General features: G+C 40.1%; 2 protein-coding genes and 1 pseudogene across 2 annotated transcripts in view; 1 reads left to right on the top strand and 2 right to left on the bottom strand.

The window, feature by feature from the left end:
- Positions 1–2,012, bottom strand: part of rad52 (RAD52 homolog, DNA repair protein) — a 35,620-nt gene extending 33,608 nt beyond the window's left edge. Inside the window, exon 1 of the mRNA XM_034084249.2 lies at positions 1,799–2,012. The gene's annotated coding sequence lies outside the window, so the exon portion shown is untranslated. The remainder of the gene's footprint in view (positions 1–1,798) is intronic.
- Positions 776–6,223, bottom strand: LOC139432889 (uncharacterized; annotated as a pseudogene).
- Positions 6,224–7,345: 1,122 nt separating this feature from the next.
- Positions 7,346–10,203, top strand: LOC117447535 (zinc finger protein ZFP2-like). The gene is made up of 2 exons (XM_034084255.2): positions 7,346–7,647; positions 7,799–10,203. Exons 1-2 carry the CDS (start codon positions 7,482–7,484, stop codon positions 8,881–8,883), a joined length of 1,251 nt encoding a protein of 416 aa, XP_033940146.1. The 5' UTR covers positions 7,346–7,481; the 3' UTR covers positions 8,884–10,203.
- Positions 10,204–17,622: the final 7,419 nt, after the last annotated feature.

The following is a 17,622-nucleotide window of genomic DNA, read 5'->3' as shown; positions in this document are numbered from 1 at the left end:
AGCCCGTGCCATTACATTTGATGGCCTGTCAATGAAAACTTCAAAGCAGTCTATTATAACAGCCACTTTAGTACCAAAATGAGTGCGGAAATCCATAGGCATCGTCAGTTGGAGTTCCTCTCGAGATGGCCACTTCAAAAGAAAACTCATACGTTTAAACATGACGTCGATAATCAAGGTAAACACACGGGATACTGTAGACGTGGATGTGTTGAATTTATAAGCCAGCTCTTGCAGGGGTTGGTTTAATCTTAATTTCATTAGTGTCAGTATAAACTGTTGAAATTTAGACAGTGAACTCTTAGCGTTCACACTGATGTGCAGTTCCACAAGATTGTATACCATCATTAGAATGGCAAAAGTAGGAAGTCCAGTGTAGAACCGCACACGGTCATCATCGCCCTTAAATGTACTCTCTGAAATTGTGGACTTTACAAGCTTTTCTTTTAAGTTAACATTTTCTGTTGTTACATTATTAATTTCAAATGACATTTTGTCAATCATTTCACCAGTCAAATCAGTCTGAGTTGCAGTGCCAGTCTCTGGTTCAATCATTCCTTCTTCTTCCCCAGTGGCTCCCAGGACTGGTGCGGGCTCTTCTGGAGATGGAATATCAGACACCATGCTGTAGAGATCAAGTGGTGCGATGGATGACCTTTTTCTGGCGCGTTTATACCTGGCATGTGTAGCAGGGGAAGGTGCTGTAATTTTCTCGTGGCCCAATTTGACAGACGGTGCCCAGTCAGGATGATTTTTGTCAAAAAGTGCCACTGGTTTACCTGCAAATAAATCAGATTGTAGGTCAGTTATATCCTGGGTGAACTGTTAATTAATACAAATGTGACCTCTTTTGACAGGCGAAGTCAGACTTTAGATATATTTAAAATGCTGGTGTCAAGACATTGGAACATGACAAATAATTGAGGAAACCAAAAGCCTCTGAAAAGGTGCCAGGTACTGTACAGCCTTTACTGTTTACATATAATCAAATGGCCAGTAGGGGGAGGAATTTCTTTAAATTACAGTTAAACGAAGCACTGCAGGGGATTGACAGACTGGTGGGAAGATGACCTGAGCCAAGGGATGACTTTGTTTTGTAGATACTCCACAATCTGATATGTCGATCGATGACACAGACTCCAGGATTCATATGTCCTTGTTAAGATACATGTCCTTAATAAGTGGGTTGTATGTTTATTTTGAATGTTTGTATGTAAAACCTGACACTTACTTGGCGTGAAATGATCCCCACAAACGCGAGTATAGTTGTGGTTGGATGGTTTGAGATCCTCCCGTCCGATCCTATTGAGCCATGTTTCCCGTCGACGCTTTGAAAGTGCATACATTGCTTCACCCTGGTGCGTTATAACCGCCGGTGTTACCGTTTAACTGGTTACACCGGGGAAGTCGTTACGTTAACGGTAGGAATGGGGCGTGTACTTTGAGGAGCCATTGTCGAATAACCAGGAAATCCACATTTCGATCGCTTCTTTTGTTGTTTACATTTATCTTTTGGTATATTTGGCTCCATAGGAACACTTTGATGCACATTCAGTATCAGTGTGTGAGGTTGTGGTTGCGATGCCGATATCCGGACGCGTACAGCGAGGACTACAAAATGACAATGAGGTGACTGGGGATGTCTGTTCAAAACATTGCAAACGTGAATAAATCATTTCAAATATGTATTTGTCTCCGACTGTCATTTGTACATCGTTGTTAATGTGATGTTTAGTAGCTTTGATAGCTGTCCATACCTCCAGACAGCCTCAAAGTAAGACACAAGTTGTTTACTCACAGCCCGAATGCAGCATCGAGATCCGTGGCCAGCTGTGATCCTCTCGATTAACTTGTGACAGGACTTCTGTAGCTATTCTCCAGCGAGCAAGGTTTTTATTAAATACCTCCATCCCTCTCGTCACAACACGACTCTACACTGTGCAGAAAAAAACAACATAAATGAAAATAACCTTGCTGGATAGTTTAGAATGAAACAAACAAACTATCTTCCATGGCTGATACTGATGTCACAGTGACGGGTAAACCACAGACTAGTCTAGCGGGGGGGCACACGTTGAATTCATATAATGAAATTGTTATTTTATATATATATACATGCTATATATATTTATATTTATTTCTATCCTACATTGTCTAGGCTATATAAACTGGCGGAAGTGTCACAACTTTCTTGGTTTGTGATCGAGATACTGTAGAGATAGACATAGAGAAAGATCGGCTGTGCGTAAGTGAGTTGTGTGTGTGCGTGTGCGTGTGCGTGTGCGTGTGTGTGTGTGTGTGTGTGTGTGTGTGTGTGTGTGTGTGTGTGTGTGTGTGTGCGCGTGTGCGTGTGGGAGAGAATAGCTGTAGGGCTAACCAAGAGGGGATGGATTCAGGAGTTGTTAAACAACTGATGGATTTTATGATCCACGATATTTATGCTGATGGCTTGGAAAAAAGAAAATTGTTGACAATTATCCTTTATTATCTTGTATGAATATATCTGGTATATTGCTCATTTTCCATAAAAGAAAAACATTTATTTGAGTTTTATCTATCTCTATCTGTCTCGCTATCTATCTCTGTCGCTATTTCTCTCTCTCTATAATCACAAACCAAGAAAGTTGTGACACTTCCGCCAGTTTATATAGCCTAGACAATGTAGGATAGAAATAAATATAAATATATATAATATATATATATAGCATGTATATATATATATATGTATATACATATATAAAATAACAATTTCATTATATGAATTCAACGTGTGCCCCCCCGCTAGACTAGTCTGTGGTTTACCCGTCACTGTGACATCAGTATCAGCCATGGAAGATAGTTTGTTTGTTTCATTCTAAACTATCCAGCAAGGTTATTTTCATTTATGTTGTTTTTTTCTGCACAGTGTAGAGTCGTGTTGTGACGAGAGGGATGGAGGTATTTAATAAAAACCTTGCTCGCTGGAGAATAGCTACAGAAGTCCTGTCACAAGTTAATCGAGAGGACACAGCTGGCCACGGATCTCGATGCTGCATTCGGGCTGTGAGTAAGCAACTTGTGTCTTACTTTTAGGCTGTCTGGAGGTATGGACAGCTATCAAAGCTACTAAACATCACATTAACAACGATGTACAAATGACAGTCGGAGACAAATACATATTTGAAATGATTTATTCACGTTTGCAATGTTTTGAACAGACATCCCCAGTCACCTCATTGTCATTTTGTAGTCCTCGCTGTACGCGTCCGGATATCGGCATCGCAACCACAACCTCACACACTGATACTGAATGTGCATCAAAGTGTTCCTATGGAGCCAAATATACCAAAAGATAAATGTAAACAACAAAAGAAGCGATCGAAATGTGTATCTCCTCAAAGTACACGCCCCATTCCTACCGTTAACGTAACGTAACGACTTCCCCGGTGTAACCAGTTAAACGGTAACACCGGCAGCCTGTAAAATGACTTTGGCCCCCTGTTTCGATCACCTCTGTTGCCGCAGCCAACAATAGCACAGAAGTTCACCATTATATGTCCGATAAAAAACAGGTAGGCTATGAGTATTACGGTGTTTGTTTTGGTACTACAGTATGGCCGCTGGGCTGACGCCGCGTCACCCGTGACGTCATATGCAAAGCCTCTATACACTAAAAAACGTAAATGTATTCCAATACGAAGATTGTGACAGATCTGAAAAACGTGTCCTTAAAACGAGCCTCCTCGCAATTGTATGCACATTATGTATTCAGCCGTTTGCTGTTTAATCCTAATATATCATTCAAAAGAGAGAAAAAAGCTTTGAAAAGGGTGAAAATACGGCGAACGCTCAACACAGGCGATTACGTCACCTCTGCGCGTCCCCGCGAACAGGGCTTCAATCCACGGCAAGGCTTCAATCTACGGCATAACAATGTTATCTATCACATTCGCTAACCTGTCTGTCTTTAAACAGCTCTGGATGCCGGTCAGCGAGGTGTTTAGCCAAGTTTGATGTGTTGGCTCCCTTGGTTTGCAGGGATCTAACACATGTCTTACAGACAGGCCTCGCGGTGTCCGTAGGCTTGCCCTCACTGTCAGAGATATAGCCAAAATACTTCCAGTGGCAGTTGCACTCCCACTTGCTCCCCGTTTTCTCACATGCTCTGGCAGCTAGCGCATGCACGAGAGAGTGGAGGGACTTGGAGCGTGCTTGAGAGGGGCGGGACTGCAGGCACGTTGCAGTGCAGGGAGTGGAAGCAGAGCGCTGAACACACACGGCTCTTATTAAATCGGCGTTTTCTCACCGGAGTACTTTCCCCCGTCGTTCTTAAAGTACCGATACTAATGAAACGGAGGAATCGTAACGTTTTTAACGGCAGGGTATCGCGGTACACCGTGCAACACTACTCTCATGTAACACTGCAATTTAGACTTGCACTTAAAACCTTTTTCATATATATCACATTTTAATTTATGAAATATTGACTTAGTTGTGCCGTTAACATTGTAGCTTTGACTTTGAATAATGTTATCTCTCTGGTTTACTTCTGGCTCTGCGTGAGTTGATCCTGAGTCTCCATGCTTGCCAACTTTCTGATCTGGGCTCTCAGCTAGTGGAGAGTTGTGAGAGAGGAGCTGGTGGTCCCTGTTTGTGTATACAATCCCGACTTCTTATGGTACATAGCATTGAAGTGGAAACTGCCCAGGAGGATTTTCCTCGCCTTGACTCTGAGTGTCACTAATGCTCAGGTTCAGAGTCTGATCTTCACTGTGATCACTCTCCATACAAGTCGGAGTCAACATAAAGTCATCAGTCTCCTGCTTCAGTACAAGTTGCTCCTCACTGCTGCACAGCTCCTCTTGTTCCTCTTTAATCTGTGGAGGCTCTGATGCCCCTTTCACACCAGCGCCTTTTCAGCTCCGGCTCGGAGCTAGAGCCTGAAAAGCGCTGGGTTTTCCAGTTCACACCGCAGCTGCGCCGGCTCTTAGCTCCGGAATCTGCTTCATTTCCAGCTCCAATAAATTGTCGGTCCAGAGGCAAGAGCTTTGGAGCTAAGAGGTGACGTCGCTTACGTCTCTCTTACGTCGAGGCGTGCAGGAAACTAAACCCACCTCCCATGGGTCGACTGTTATGCCTGCCTACAAGCAGTAGTGCCTATAAACACACTTTATAAAGTCAGGCAACACTAACCAGGCTTCGTGTGATTCTGTTTATTTGTACCTTACTTTGACCATCCGTTCACTGTTATCGATCATTGTGGAGAGAGGCAGACGTGTTGTTTTGTATTATTGCAGCTATCGGATGCAAGTAGTCAGTTTAGCTTTGGTTGCTATGCCAACATCACCCGTTTTATACCAGAGAAACTTTCATAACAGCGTTGTGATACCAAACAGTGTCAATTCAGACTGACACACATTCACTTAGGCTAAGGGGAGCTGGGGATATGCATCAGCTGCTTGTGTGAGTCGGACAGTGAATACTTTAGAGCGGCCGCTGCAGTGTGAGCTAACCGGGAGCTAACGGGAGAATAAACTCCTGTGGAAGAGCTGCACTGCAGCGGTCGGTAAATGCTGCAGAAACACATTAATAAACAATGAACCACGGCACTCTGGAGAAAAGTATAAGGTTGGAGAAGTCGTTATTCAATTTATTCTGGCTTCGTGTGATTAAAAGCAACACGATCATCGACCCGACGCAGTTGTTGTTGTGAGCTGCCGTAATGGGAGCCGTTGGGGGGCAAATCAGCGATGTAAACGGTGACGTCATGACGTAGCAGGGGCAGCTCTGGGGCGCCAGTGGGCGGTGTGCACAGAGCGGGAGCTGAAAAGGGAAACTGGAGCTGAACCAGAAAAGCTCCCGCTCGGAGCTAGAAACTGAAAAGCACTGGTGTGAAAGCCGCAAAAGTCCTCTTGGTTCACACTGTAGTTTTTCTCCTGAATGCAGAGCTGCTGCTCAGAGAGAACCTCCTCCTCCTTACAGACATGTTGCTGAGGGAGCTCTGGAAGGACACAAAATACTAAATAATATGTCTGTAAACGTTAGGAAACAAAGGCTACTAACAAAGGCTTTACTCGCCTATCCTGTGTAACTTTATTGTGGGTAAGATGTTCAACATTCTGCGCTGATGATCAATCTCTTCCTCGTACTCGACGATAGTTCTTTCAAAAACTTCTAATATTTCTTCAGCAGCAGCAGTCAGTCTCTCGTTGACAAATTCTCTCAAGTAATGAACTTTAGACATTATTAGGGTTTAGCTGCAACCTAAACAATGTCAGTAGCATGACTACAACATGTCCGTTTGAGATAATTCAAACTTCGACGTATCTTAACTTTAAAGAGCTTGTGCTATTTACTTCCGGTGTGTGTCCCATTGTGGAGTTCCGACGGGAAGCGGTGCGGTAGCTTTTCTTTCCGCTTTAACTAATGGCATTTGATTAAAAACTTCTGTGTTTATAAAACACGTAACTTAACAAATATATAAATATATTTTTAACTTCAGCAGCTAGGATGTATCTGCTTCACTTCACTTGAACCTATTTTACTATTAAATATCTATTATACTATTTGTAGTCATATATTATAGGTATAGTATAGTATAGCCGTGATTAAATGCCATATTATGTTCCAAACCACATCAAGGATTAGTGATGGGCAAATTAAGCTTTTGTGAAGCACTGAACCACTTGAGACAATTGTTTCGAAAAGCAAGCTTCAGTTACAGCGTCCTTTCCTGGCGAAGTGCAAAGAATGCTGGAAAATATGGCATAGGTTGAGTGTGCTTGTGGTATTATTGCAGGGGGTGATTATGTGGGATGGGGAACACACGAAGATTTGTATTGAGGTATTATTCTATTCTGCATGAGTTGATCCTGAGTCTCCATGCTTGCCAACTTTCTGATCTTGCCTCTCAGCTACTTGAGAGTGTGTGCATCTCAATAGATTAGAATATATTGGAAAAGTTGATTAATTTCAGTAATTCTATTTTAAAAGTGAAACTCATATATTATATAGATTTAGTGAAGCAAATTATTTCAATTGTTAGTTTACAGCTAATGAAAACTCAAAATGCAGTATTTCAGAAAATTAGAATATTGAAAAAAAAAATATATATTGTATACTCACAGTGTGACACTCTAATCAGCTAATTAACTATTGAAAAAAAACCTGCAAAGGTATCCTGAGCCTTCAAATGTTCTCTCAATCTGGTTCAGTAGGCAACACAATCAGGGGGAAGATTGCTGACCTGACAGTTGCGTGCGTCTCCATTTAAATGAATGGAAAGGCGCGTGCAAAAACACTCGTACGGCGAAAAGAAAAGCTCCCGAACAGTTTCCCGTCGGAACTCCACAGTGGGACACACACCGGAAGTGAGCAGCACAATCTTTTAACTCTACGCGGTCGAATCTTATTATACATCCATGGGTCGAATCAGCGCCATATATATGGTTTGAATGAGTGTAAACACATATGGTCATTTCCGGCGCCATTAAACAACAATAATGTCTGCAGTTCCGAGTTTGAGAGAGTTTGTCAACGAGAGACTGACTGCTGCTGCTGAAGAAATATTGGGAGTTTTTGAAAGAACTATCGTCGAGTACGAGGAAGAGATTGATCGTCAGCGCAGACTGTTGAACATCTTACCCACAATAAAGTTACACAGGATAGGCGAGTAAACGTTTGTTTTAATAAACAATACAACACTTAGGTCGTCTATTTATAACTAATATTAATCGTTAAGAAGATATACTTGTTCTTATTGGTTTGTTTCCTAACCTTTACAATAGTGTATTATGTATTCTCTTTTCTGTTTCTCCAGAGCTCCCTCAGCAACATTTCTGTAAGGAGGAGGAGGTTTTCTCTGAGCAGCAGCTCTGCATTCAGGAGAACGACTCCGGTCTGGACCAAGAGGACCCAGAGCCGCCACAGATAAAAGAGGAACAAGCGGAGCTGTGCAGCAGTGCGGAGCAGCTTGTACTGAAGCAGGAGACTGATGACTTTATGTTGACTCCGACTTATACGGAAAGTGATCACACTCAGCAGTGTAATGTAGCATCAGAAGAAGGGATTGTATACACAAACAGGGACCACCAGCTCCTCTCTCACAACTCTCCACTGGCTGAGAGCCAAGATCAGAAAGTTGACAAGCATGGAGACTCAGGATCAACTCACGCAGAGCCAGAACTAAACCAGAGAGATAACATTATTCAAAGTCAAAGCTACAATGTTAACGGCACAACTAAGTCAATATTTCATCAATTAAAATGTGACATATGTGAAAAGGATTTTACGTACAAGTCTAAATTGCAGAGTCACATGAGAGTCCACACAGGTGAGAAGCCATATTCTTGCAAAATATGTGGGAAAGACTTCAGACATAAATTTAACTTAACCATCCACCTGAGAATCCATTCAGGCGAGAAGCCTTACGATTGCAAGACCTGTGGGAAAGGATTCAGTGATATATCCGCATTGAAGAGTCATCTAAGAACCCACACAGGAGAAAAGCCATTTTCTTGCCAAACATGTGGAAAACAATTCAGTCACTCAGCATCCTTGACTATTCACAGTAGAACCCACACAGGTGAGAAGCCATATTCCTGTGAAACATGTGGCAAAGGATTCAAATGTAGTAGTGAGTTAAAAGTCCACTTAAGAAGCCACACGGGTGAGAAGCCATTTTCTTGCCAAACATGTGGAAAACAATTCAGTCACTCAGCATCCTTGACTATTCACAGTAGAACCCACACAGGTGAGAAGCCATATTCCTGTGAAACATGTGGCAAAGGATTCAAATGTAGTAGTGAGTTAAAAGTCCACATAAGAAGCCACACGGGTGAGAAGCCATTTACTTGCGAAACAGAAGCCGTTCCTTTGCAAGTACTGCGGACAAAGATTCAGTAACAATTCAACAATGACAAGGCATTCAATAATCCACACAGGTTAAAAGCTGTGTATTTGCAAAATATGTTGGAGAGTTTTCAGACTGAGCAGTGGTTTGTTGAGCCACATCAAAAAAGTCCAGACTGGTCACACACCTGAGGATCAATACAGGAGAAACCATCGAGCTAAAACTGCTGTGGGAAAATGTTCACAAACATAATGGAATCCAGTTTGCAGAAGCTACATCTCTAACACAATTAACATGTTTTAAAGGTCACCTATTATGCAAAATCCACTTTTTCATATATTTTATACATAAACATGTGTCTCCTCTGTGTAAAGAGATTCTGAAAGTTTCAGTTAAAAAGATTCACTCTCTTTTTGTCCTGATCCATTTATATAAAAACCTGTCTGATCAGATTTTGGCCACTTTATGATGTCATAGCGATTTTCTGGCTTGTGTAACCATTAGCCAATCACCAACCAAGGTATCTCCCCCCCACCTTATCACCTGAATCTCCTCCTAGAGCACTTTTTTGTTCTTTTTAACCAAATATCTCTCAGAGGGTCGTGGGGAGTGGCTCCTTATTTTCATCTAAAGTAACAGACAGAGAATCAGCACGTTTGAAACAGGCCTGAAACAGAGGGGATTATGGGATGCTGCAATGCATGATCTGTTTGGTATTTGGAGCCTAACACTTCAGAGACATGTTTTGTATATATCTGAGACCTATTATATATTGATGAAAAACAGTATAATAGGGGACCTTTAAATAAAAGAGATTTAAATACTTGTAAATATTCCCTTCATTTGACTGTTCTACTTGCACTGATCAGCTATAACATTATGACCAACTGCCTAATATTATGTAGGTCCCCCTTTTGCGGACTCCACTAGACCTCTGAAGGTGTGCAAGGTACTGACCACTGCAGACCAGGATGACTCCACAAGAGCAGCCGTTTTGGAGATGCTCTGCCCAAGTCGTCTAGCCATCACAATTTGTCAAAATTGCTCACATCCTTACGCTTGCCCATTCTTCCAAAACGTCAACTTGAGGACAAGATGATCACTTGCTACCTTAAATATCCCACCCACTGACAGGTGCCATTGTAACGAGATGATAATGTTATTCAGATCACCTGTCAGTGGTCATAATGTTATGGCTGATCAGTGTATACCTTACTTTATATATTACTTAATTGCATAATTTAGGGTAAATGTTAGTTCCACACTAGTGACTGTAGAAACAATGGTGTGATCTTGATGGATGCTGGTTTTGTCTGAATGTTTATTGATGAAGCAGCTTTGAATGTATTTTTTATAAAAGTGCAAAAAGGACATTCATTTAATTTCAAACCTTTATTTACCCAGGTGTATCCCATTGAGATCATTGATCTCTTTTTCAAGGGAGACCTGCTCAAGTAGGTTCCACATGGAACATAAAAAGATAAACAGAGCAACAAAAAGGACATCATACAGCATCATTACAGGGATTACAATTTACAATAACTATCCACATGAACAGGTACCAACAGCTTCCGATTGAGTAGCATCCAACCAAGCTTTAAAAACATTTAGTGGCACCAGATTGCTCAGTTTCCATTTCAATTGCAGACTATTCCAAGACAGAGGAGCTGCGCATCTAAATGCCATCTTCCCTAAGACAGTCCTAGCAGTTGGCACATTTAATAAAACTACAGCATGCGATCTCAGGCAGTAGCCACTTACAATTCGCCGTGAGATCAGGGAGCAGATGTAGGATGGAAGTTTCCCTAACATGGCTTTGTATATAAAAATGTACCAGTGACTGAGCCTCCGTACAGTTAGCGCAGGCAAACCAGCCCTTGCATACAGGGTACAGTGATGGGTTAATGCTTTACAGTTTGTCACAAATCTCAGTGCACTGTGATACGCAGCATCTAACTTGACCAGGCAATTGGCAGGTGCATTCATATAGACCAGATCCCCATAGTCCAGCACAGGTAAAAAGGTCACAGTGACTAGCCTTTTCCTGGCCTCAAGCGCGAAACAGGACTTGTTCCTGTGGAAGAAACCTAGCCTCACCCTCAGCTTTTTAAGCAGGTTATTTACATGACGTTTAAAAGTAAGACAATCATCAAGCCAGATACCAAGGTATTTGTAACAGGTAACCACTTCAATTTTTATTCCTTGCATAGTTACAATATCTACAACAGGCTCTGGTGTCTTTTTAGCTTTTGAAAAGAGCATTACCTTGGTTTTCTCAACATTTAAAAGAAGCTTTAGTTCAGAGAGCTGAGTCTGAATAATGTTAAAAACTGTTTGCAATTCAACAACAGCCTCCTGAATGGAGGGAGCTGCACAGTACATCACGGTATCGTCCGCATATAAATGTAAGGTTGCTCCATCGACATTTTCACCTAAACTATAATTATTTAATAAAGTGGCCTCCCCACCTTTTAGTAGAGGCAGGACATACGCTGACTTCCACAATTTTGGAATTGCGTTTGAGCTGAGGGAGAGGTGGAGCAATAACATCTGCAGCTATCTTTAAAAAGAAAGGTTCTACGTTGTCCGGGCCGGCCGGTTTCTTAGGATCTAACTTGGTTAAGGCTTCATGAACAACATTAACAGTAAAAGGAGTAAAACTAAAAGGGTTTTCCAAAACATGTTTTTCAGAGTCACAGACTGTGGTGTTCACAGAAGCAGAGTTAGTGACAGAATCAAACAGAGAGCCACCGGACACAAAATGCTCATTAAAACAATTTAGCATAGTAGCCCTGTCCGATATAGTGCCAGATGCTGTGGTAATGCACGGAGGTAGCTCATTACGGATATCACCGGTGGATATCGATTTTATGGCTTTCCAACATTTTCCAGGATTATTCAGGTTCTTTGTGGTAACTGACAGATAGTACTTCGATTTAGCACTTTTTATTTGCGATGTGAAGCTATTTCTTAGCTGCCTAAAGCATAGCCATTCTACCTCTGAGCCTGATTTCCTATAGCCTTTGCCCAGGCCTCGTTTCTCTCATGTAGAAGACTAGATAATTCAGCAGAAAACAAAGAAATTCAACCCATTTCTATCAAACAACAAAATAACATGAACAGTTATGCATTTGTAATGCCATCATCTGCTAGTGTTTTGAAAGTGTTTGTGGTAGGAGTGATTATATGCTCCTCTTGGATTTTGAATAAAAGAATTGAGGCAGGTTTGCCGTGTTTTTATATTTGCATTTTGCAAAAAATGTGGTTTAGAGCAGAACATTCACTGTTTGTCTTATTGTCTGATGTTGCTGAAGTATAGCTGAACCAAAAACTGTAAAATCTAGTTGAGTTGACAAATTGAATTATTGGGACACATTCTAAAAGATGTATAGACTGTACATCCTGTCAAAAATGTAAACATACATTTATTTGATAATAATATACAGCCATATATCAGTAGTACTACAATATAAGTCTTGGAAGATGTCTGCTGTGTCACTAAGCAAGTGATCCATTGAGACAGGTTACAATTTTGTTAAAGGTACAAATAAAAAAGTAAATTATCCAGATTCGGACCAAAGTCTGGCTGTTGTATGTGGGCGAAGTAATAGATACAATATGTAGGTCTAGTAATACAATTGAAAGCGTTACATTAGCTTTGCAAGGTATAAATTACGGTCATTTGCAATGCCAGACCTATGTCCCTTTATCTGATTGAAATAATGATAAATTAGAGAAAAACGTTTAAGAAAAAAGGACCTGCAGATTGTACACATGTTATGGATCACAATACTGTAGCTCCAATGAATAAGGGCAGGGCTCCTCATACCTCATCTGTAGAGACATGTTGCTTCGGCAGCCCTGGAAACAAAAGGAATACGACACTGATGGTAATGAAGTAATCAGATGATTTACTCAGTAAAATAAAAAAAGTAGCAATACAGTGTAAAACAAATCTGTTCCAAGAAAAAGTACTGTGTCCACCCCTTTATGACCACAGTGTACTACTCATCTTCTGATGGCTACTTCCAACAGGATAACATGCCATGTCACAAAGCTCAAATTATCTCTTAACTGCTTGTGCAGCTGACAAATCTACTGCAACTGCCTGATGCTATCATGTCGATATGAACCAAAATCTGGTATAATCTATGCCATGAAGGATTAAGGTTTAAGGATTAAGTTCTGAATGCAAAAAGGGGTTCAACCCTACCCTACTATCCGAATGTCGCAGTATAAATCGAGACTCATCAGACAAGGCAACAATTTTCAAATCTTCTATAGTCCAATTTTGGTGAGAAGTGTCTCCACTGGGTCTTACAACTATAACTTCACTGCCTTCAACCTAAACAGTTAACGTGCAATAAAGGTTTTTTGTTCTTGATTTGAGATTGACGAGGTTCATTTGAGGTGAACATAATACTGACCAGGTTTGATTTATTTAGATATTTTCTCCTCTCTAGCTGGAGAGTGGCTGTACATTTTGTGATATTGCCCTGTTTAGTTAGTTATTTGAATCTTGAAAAATAATAGTAGAAAGATGGATTTTGGCTTTCACTATAGGCTGCCTTGTTTTTTCATTTTCATTAAATGGAACAACTGATTTGTCACATTTTCAAATTAGCCCACACTGTAAGAAACGTAACTTTAACTGGCAGCAATTGACAATACTTACTGTAAAATGAATTACAGTGAGTTACTTGTCAATTGCTGTCAGTTAAATACTATGAAATTAATTACAGTAAGTAACTTGTCAATTGCTGCCAGTTAAATACTGTAAAGGTAATCACAGTATTTACTAGTTTTTATTTACAGTAACAGTGTAAAATGAAACACTTGTAACTTCCAAGTACTGTATTTGTGTTTACCGTAATAGTGTTTTAACTGTAAATGAAACAGTAAATAGCATTTACTTTATTTGGTATTACAGTAGTAGTATTATAGCTGTAAAATAGTTTAGTTTAGTTTATTTATTTTTTTCGAGCGTGTAAAGCTAAAGAAAATACAAATGAAACAAAAGATGATACAGACATGATACAGTACTATACAAATGAATGCAATAACTAAACGAAATATTTAAATAATAATTGAATAATCTGTAGTATCATTGTCTGATAACAATAAACAACAAAACTTTAGCTAATTACACGTTCGAAAATTAAATGAAACACTAACTTCCAATTACTGTATTTGTGTTTACGGTAATAGTGTTTAAACTGTAAAATGAAACGGTAATATGTAATTACTTTATTTTTTGTTACAGCAGTAGTGTTATAGCTGTAAAATGAAACACAGTAACTTCCAAGTACTGTATTTGTGTTTACGGTAATATCAATCAATGTTTATTTATATAGCCCAATATCACAAATGTTACATTTGTCTCAGTAGTCTTCACAGTGTGTACAGAATATCAGTATGACAATACGACACCCTCTGTCCTTAGACCCTCACATCGTACAAGGAAAAACTTCCGAAGAAAACCCACAGTTTAAAGGGAAAAATGGGAGAAACCTCAGGGAGAGCAACAGAGGAGTGATCCCTCTCCCAGGACGGACAGACGTGCAATAGATGCCGTGTGTAAATTGAAAAGATAATACATTTGCAACATAGGTAGTCCAAATGTTTGGAAATGCATGTGTGTATAATAGGAGGATGAATCCACCAGGATATCCATCCAGGACCGATGATCCTGTGTTTCAACTGTAATAGTATTTCAACTGTAAAATAGAAACTTTAATGCTATAATTTTAAGTTACAGTATCAGTATTGTAACTGTAAAACAATTTCTTTATTATAGTATACTTCATGTCATGCTGGTAATTTACAGATTACCAGAAATTCTTGACCAAATTTTAAAGCTCACGAATAACTGCAGGGAGACAGCTAACAATGTATTCTTAATTGTTGAACGGTATCAAGAACATGTATTTTCTTGTGCTAAATGGGTGAGCATACCATGGCTACCACAAATGTAGTCTTCCATTGCATATCCCATGTACAATTATCTTCCATGTCTTATAAACTGTGCTTAACTGACCAACAGCTGCAATTCCTACACTTATTAAATATTTTCATCCATAAAACAATGAATATTAATATCCAAAAACATGGAGATTGCATTTTTAAAAACAGTGGCGATAACAAATCAACCCAAAAAATATGAAGCCATTTCTTCTGCCAAGCAATTTTTTTTCTTCTGTAGGTGTCACGACCTCGACACAGACTGGAGAACCCAAATGCACGACCCAGAGACACAGTCCTGAATGTAACGGAAATGGTCTTTTTAATGTCAATGAACAGAAAATCCCTCTTAATAGAGTAAGTACTGGAATAACAAACAAAAAACTCACAAGGAGGAAAAAATTAAGCAAAAAGAGAACTTAAGATAAACTTAAGTCTGCAAAAATAACAAAACCTGACAAGACTGTAAACGATCCTCTCTTTGCTGAGGCCTGGCACGACCATACGTGGAAACAAACCAGACGAACTGACACAGGACAGGGGAAGACATGACCATTTAAACATGAGGTGAGTGGGAACAGGTGGAGCACACGCTGACGATGGCAGGAAAACACACAAAGGGAGGAAGTAACAGAGCCTGAAATGAGAGACAAGAGGTAAGTACAAAATAAAACAGGAAATGGAAAACGAGACACGACATGAAACACAGGGATTTAACTAGAGATGAATGACATGACTAAACATGAAATGATAGACATAAAAAACAAACGTAACTAAACCATTTCACGAGACACAACAAAAGACACTGTTTGGCAAATACATTATCACTATTCTTAGATAATACACAATATTTTAAAACATTTTGAATAGCCTACAAACAACCAAATGCATGCAGGAATGGACCCTGTACTGAACTTACAAACCTTACACGTTGTAGAGGCTAAGCCAACGCTTTAAGCCTCTGAGGATCCGCTTGGTGGGTGTAATTGACGCACACCTTGTTTGCTGCCGAATAAAAGTTAGAAACAAAGTTTCCAGTTCGAAATAGTCCATTTATTTCCCTTTTTTACTGGTTTCTTCCCATCATTCACCACACGATATTTATGGTTTACACCAGTGGTTCCCAAACTTTTTCTGCCCAAGGCACACCAAAGGACAAGTAAAAATCTCAAGGCACACCTATTGTGCAAAATAGCCCTTATAACACGTGTTATCACTCATATCATGTAAAATATCTGTACATGTGCATAATTATTTACTAATGCCAAATAAAATGTGACAAAGACAACTATATTACTCATGAAATATTTATTAATGAAGTATTTCAGAAATTAATTTGAAACGTTATCGAATTAGGCTTCATCAAAGCAGCAACACACTCATTTAAACCAGACAGGTCACACAATAAAAAATGAGGCAAAGGAAACTCAGCAGAAATTCAGCACAGAGAACTTTCAATGCAAGGAAGCTGCATTGTCCATGGTCCTGAACTACAAATTATAAATGTAACATTTCAGCAATCAACATTGAAACATGTGCTATTGTAAATATTTTGCCGATTTACAAATTAGTGAGATACATGTGCCTGTCGGGGTGCGCAGATTTTTTAAATCCTTGGTGGCACTGAGGAGAGGGCCACTCGCAAATCCTGTTCAACAGAGAGCCGTGACCTCCTGTTGTTCTTCATGTAAATCAGAGTAGAGAACGCCAACTCCAGAGATGGGGTCGTTACTATTTTTTTTTAATATATTACATATTACTTTAAAAAAAAGTAATATATTACACTACTTTGTTACTATCTACTGTATGGGCATTCCGGCGGAACCTCTCACCAACACACATAGGTTCCTACCTTTATACCTACAGTTAATTGGCTCCTACACACCAGCCCCTAACTGATAGTACAGGTATCAATTGAAAACAATTAAGGAGCCAAATGTAAAAATCATTTTTCAATACATAGAAATGCACATCCTACACTTCTTGTACTAAACATAGTTTAGTAATAGGTCGCACAATAATGTTGGTCTTGGTCTGTAGCTTTACAGAGCGCACCAGTCCTCCTTTGTCAGGAAAAACCTCCAATACTTTGCCAAGAGGCCAGGAACCACGGGGAGCTGAGGAATCCATGATGACTACAATATCACCAGCGACTATATTCCTTTTCCTTTGGATCCACTTTTGCCTCTCTTGTAGCAACGGCAGGTATTCTCGCACCCAACGCTTCCAAAATAGATCAGAAATGTACTGAACTTGTCTCCAGCGACGTTTCACATACATGTCAGATGGTTCAAACAATCCAGGTGGCAGAGCTGGTTTCCCTTTCAAAAGAAGAAGATGATTTGGTGTTAGAGGCTCCAAATCATTTGGATCGTCAGACAGCTTGGTGATTGGCCGATCGTTAAGAATGGCTTCAATTTCACACATGACTGTATGGAGTCCATCATCATTCAACATCTGTTGCTGCACAACTGAATTGAGGACGCGCTTTACCATGCGTATCAAGCGCTCCCAAACACCACCATGATGAGATCCTGCTGGTGGATTAAAACTCCATTCAACTCCAGCTGAAATTAGAGCTCCTTGAATCTTCTCATTATTCAATGCAGTGAGGGCCTCTCTTAGTTCTCTTTCTGCTCCAATGAAGTTGGTTCCATTGTCTGACCTCATATGAACAACTTGACCTCTTCTACTGATGAAATGTCTTATAGCATTTATACATGCGTCAGTGTCAAGAGAGGGTCAACCTCCAAGTGAACTGCTCTACTTGTTAAGCAGGTAAATATAACTCCATAACGCTTGCAAGTAGACCTGCCCCTTCTGATTTCCAC

The sequence above is a fragment of the Pseudochaenichthys georgianus genome, chromosome 6 (genome assembly GCF_902827115.2).
Source record: "Pseudochaenichthys georgianus chromosome 6, fPseGeo1.2, whole genome shotgun sequence".
NCBI classification, from domain to species: domain Eukaryota; kingdom Metazoa; phylum Chordata; class Actinopteri; order Perciformes; family Channichthyidae; genus Pseudochaenichthys; species Pseudochaenichthys georgianus.
The sequence above is the reverse complement of the archived record's forward strand: the minus strand, read 5'-3'. Positions and strand labels throughout refer to the sequence as shown.